At 37.2% G+C, this 5,000-nt stretch overlaps 1 protein-coding gene across 1 annotated transcript in view; it reads right to left on the reverse strand.

Annotated features, from left to right (window-relative positions):
* LOC125045713 (putative neural-cadherin 2) overlaps positions 1 to 5,000 on the reverse strand; it is a 74,200-nt gene that overhangs the window by 14,727 nt on the left and 54,473 nt on the right. Inside the window, exons 3-6 of the mRNA XM_047643142.1 lie at positions 4,788 to 4,903; positions 3,059 to 3,223; positions 2,096 to 2,233; positions 1 to 97 (exon numbers count right to left, since the gene is read on the reverse strand). The exon at positions 1 to 97 is cut by the window's left edge and continues 336 nt beyond it. Of these exons, the coding sequence (XP_047499098.1) occupies positions 1 to 97; positions 2,096 to 2,233; positions 3,059 to 3,223; positions 4,788 to 4,903 (516 nt within the window). The remainder of the gene's footprint in view (positions 98 to 2,095; positions 2,234 to 3,058; positions 3,224 to 4,787; positions 4,904 to 5,000) is intronic.

Consider the following 5,000-nt stretch of genomic DNA (forward strand, 5'->3'; position numbering starts at 1 on the left):
CGCGGACGGCCTGTCGACGCCAAAGGGATTGGCCGTCGCGGACCTGCACCTTCAGTCTCCACACGCCCTTGCCCCGAGGGGGGTCGCGGTCTAGGGGCTGGCAGGGGCGAGAGAGAGAGGGAGTCAATACATGGCTGGAAGGATATGTCAAGCTATCCATTTACAAATATATCTATCTACGTTTACATGTACGTGCAAATGTGTATTGTAGTAGTTTATTATTACTATCTCTATCTATCTATCTATCTATCTGTCTCTCTCTCTCTCTCTCTCTCTCTCTCTCTCTCTCTCTCTCTCTCTCTCTCTCTCTCTCTCTCTCTCTCTCTCTCTCTCTCGCTCACACACACACACACACACAAACACACACACACACACACACACACACACACACACACACACACACACACACACACACACACACACACACACACACACACACACACATACATTGTGCATCAAGAGGGAGTACAGTCCTTAATATCCTTTCTGTCTATCGCATATATATACATACATATGTATGTATATATATATATATATATATATATATATATATATATATACATATCTCTCTATCTGTCTATCTACATATATATATGTATATATATATATATATATATATATATATATATATATATATATATATATATATATACATATATATATGTATATATATATATATATATATATATATATATATATATATATATATATACATATATATATGTATATATATATATATATATATATATATATATACATATGTATGTATATATATGCGATAGACAGAAAGGATATTAAGGACTGTACTCCCTCTTCATGCACAATGAAACCCCCAGCGTGAATTTAAAAATGAGACCTAATGATTATATTAATGGCCGGCAACTAAAAAAAAAATGTATTTTATTCCAGCATTTTTTCCGAGTACTGTCGAAGTCATTAATTTGGCCAAGCTACTCATGCCTGAAGCAGATCTCGCTGAAATTTCATTATTTCCCTGTAATGTAATGACAAAAGCTCTTAATTCAAATGCCCTTAGCTGATGCGTTTTGCTTACGTATATTGGTGCTATTTCTGTTGTATTTTTGAGACATTCATACAAACGCACTATCACACATATACATACGTATTTATATACACGCGCACACACACACATACGCACACACGCACACAAACACACACACACACACACACACACACACACACACACACACACACACACACACACACACACACACACACACACACATACACACACATACACACACATACACACACACACACACACACACACACACACATCCCAGACACACACGCAAATGTAAAAATATATATTAGATAAATATATTGATATAATGATTGATAGATAGATAAATAGACAAATAAACAGAATGACAGCCATGCAGATAATCATATAAACATATAGATGACAACTATTTATATACATCCACATAAATACAAATAAAGATATTACAAATGTAGAAAAGGTATGAATAAGAATGAATATCTTCACAGTGCAAGAGGTGTTACTAACCGGTTTCACTGTGAAGATATCCATTCTCATACATACCTTCTCTACATGAATTGACACTTCTATCATAAATAAACATATCAAACGTAGATAAAAAGGTAGATACATACAGAAATAGACATAATTTTATCCAACAAGCTACTGTACATATACACAGATTCACACACACATACACACACACACACAACACACACACACACACACACACACACACAAACAGAACTTAACACATGGAACGATAGACAGATAATCAACAAGCTACATACATACATACAAAAAACAGACCGACAAATAGAACGATAGACCGATAACCACACAATTAATCAGCAAACTGCTACACACACACACACACACACACACACACACACACACACACACACACACACATCGCAACATCACCCAATCTACTCACTCGGAGGAACACGATAACTTAACACAAGCTACATCCACACGCAAAATAGAAAGACACAGAGAACAATAAACAGATAACCACACAATTAATCAACAAACTACTACTACTACTACACACACACACACACGCATCGCAACATCACCCAATCTACTCACTCGGAGCAACACGAGGTCTCCCGTTTGAGAGTTGATCGAGAAAAAAGTCCTCGTTGGATGCAGGCCATCTACTCCGTCTCCTTCAACGGTGTAAAGAAGCCCCTGGATGTCTAGCTTGTCCCTGTCACGGGCTCCTACCTGCAACGTGGTAAAGTTGTCTGAGTTGGGGGGGAATATGTATAAAGGACTGGGGGTATTCGTATAGTGTGTGGTATAATGCTGAGAAGGAGAGTTCAGTGGCCTTGCTTGTTTTTGTTTTTACCTTTGTTGTTGTTATTGTTGTTCTTATTTTCTTAACGGTGGTGATTATTATGTGAGTAAGAATGGTGATTATGTGTATTTGTTTGTTTGGTTTGTTGTTTGTTTTGTTCTTAAATGGTTATCTTTTTTAACTTCAGATTTCCATGTTTTGACAAGGATAATGCAATTAGGCCAGGGTTATATACCTTTATGTGCTTTGTTTCAGTTTTCTCTATTTCTACTTTTATTTTTCCTTTATGCCATTATTAACTGACTGATCATGCATTATGTGACTCTAGAAGAAATGGCCTGAATATCACTGTAATAATTTTTGTACGCTGTCGTGTAAATTTTATCTTACTTATTATTCTTAATATACTTATTACTAAACTTATTACGTAATATCCTTACTGTTTTTCTTTTACCTATTTATTATTATAATACTTATAATAATCAAAACTTACATATTATTATAGAACTTAATTATTGTTATCGAACTTACTTTTAATTATATTAAGTGTACTTATTATCATTACACCTACATATTATTATCAACATTAACCTTACTTATCTTCGTGTCGCCAAACTTACTAATCCTTATCAAGCTCGAGTTTTATCACAAAACTTATCTTATATCATTCATCACATTTACTCATCATTTTCAAACTACCTTACCATCATTAAGCTTCCTAATCATTACTAATCATTACTAACAACCCTTACTTTGAGAATAGTAGCCGGCAGGTGACGGTCATCCTCCTCGATGACAGTGACCTGGGGGTCAGGGGTCACGAAGAGAGGGGCGTTGTCGTTCACATCCGCGACCCGAACTTGCACAATGGCGTGACCCTCTTGCCCGGCCGCCTCCCCTGCGATTACTAGTTCGTGCTGTGGGGAAGAGGGGAGAGGGTGAGGGGAAGGGTGGGAGGGGAGAGAAAGAGAGAGGATAGGGAAAGGGGGAAAGGGGAGGGAGGAAAGGGGAGTGGGGGGGAGGGTGAAAAGGGAGGGTGGGAGAGGGGAAGGGGAGGGATAGAGAAATAGAGGGAAGAATTGAAAAGATGTAACAGGGGAGAGAGGGAGAGGCAGAGAGGGAGATATCAAAGGAGGGATGGAGAGCAGGAGAGGAAAAGGGAAGGAATGATGGTGAGGAAAGAGTAAGGTAAAGAGAAAAGAAAGAAACGGGAACAAGGTAGTAAGGAGACAGAGAGAGGTGGAGGTAGAGAAGAAAGGAAAAGAGAGAGAGGCGAGAAGGGAAGGGAAAAAGGAAGAGAGGGAAGGGGAAGGAAGTAGGCGGGGACCGATGGGAGTGAAGGAGGGTAAAAAGAGAGAGGTGGAGATGAGAGAGGGAAAGAGAGAATGCAAGAGAGGGAGAGAGAAAGAAAGAGGGAGAGAGAAAGAGAGAGGGAGAGAGAGAGAGGGGTGAAGATGAGAGAGAGAGATAGAAAGAGAGAGAGAGAGAGAGAAAGAAAGAGAAAGAAAGAGAGAGAGAGAGAGCGAGAGAGAGAGAGAGAGAGAGAGAGAGAGAGAGAGAGAGAGAGAGAGAGAGAGAGAGAGAGAGAGAGAGAGAGAGAGAGGGAGAGCGAGAAAGGAGTGTTCTAATTTGCAAAGTCAAAATATACAAGGCGTGGTATTAAGCGTCGCCAGATTAAGAGATTATGCAAATCTTACAAATTGAAGGGAATTTCTGTTGTAACGTTTTTTTATGCGTATGACATACGGCAGCAACTTTCGTAAATATGAATTTAGAGAGAGGAATATCAACAACAGAGAAAGATATATATAAATATTGCTAGAAATAATATAGATAGGACATCTTAACATACACATGAAGCTAATATTCCGAGAAAAAAAAAAACATGAGATCCATTTAATCAAACTCAATACTCATAAAATAAAAGAAGAATATACATTTATCCTTTTGGATGATTTTTTTTAAATTAACATCAATTAAGCTAAACAAAATTGCAAAGTTCACACTCAGAAGAGAATTAATAAACAAAGAAAAAAGGAAGATCAAGAAAATAAAACAAGAAAAAAATGAGATAAAAGGTAAAAAATAAGAAAAATCAACTAATTTTAACAAAAACAATAATTGTTATGATACAAATAATAATAATAATAATAGTAATTATAATGATAACAATAATAATAGTAGTAGTAATAATAATAATAATAATAATAATGATAATAATAATAATAACGATGATGATGATAACAATAATATTAATAATAATAATGATAATATTAATAACGACAGTAATGATAATCGTAATAATGATAATAACAATAATCAAAATAATAATAGTAACAATACTACTAGTACTACTACTACCAATAAAGAAAATAATAATAACAATTATAATAATAACAATGAAAACACAACAAAAATAACAGCAACACCAATACCAATCACTCATGGCATTTCAATCAGCGTCAACAACACACAGAATACCCTATCATGCAGTTCATAGTCGAGAGGAGCAGCCAGGGTGATGGTCCCCGAGTGCTGGTCGATGGTGAAGAGGCCGTCTCTGTTGCCTCCTGTGATGCTGTAGCGGACCTCTTCGCCTGGGAAGAGCATGGGAGGAAGGTAAGTGGGTGTGGGGTGTGTATGGGGGGGAGGGGAGTGTGTGTGGGGGGAGGGGGAGTGTGTGTGGGGAGGCGG

This window comes from Penaeus chinensis, chromosome 37 (assembly GCF_019202785.1).
Source record: "Penaeus chinensis breed Huanghai No. 1 chromosome 37, ASM1920278v2, whole genome shotgun sequence".
Lineage (NCBI taxonomy): Eukaryota > Metazoa > Arthropoda > Malacostraca > Decapoda > Penaeidae > Penaeus > Penaeus chinensis.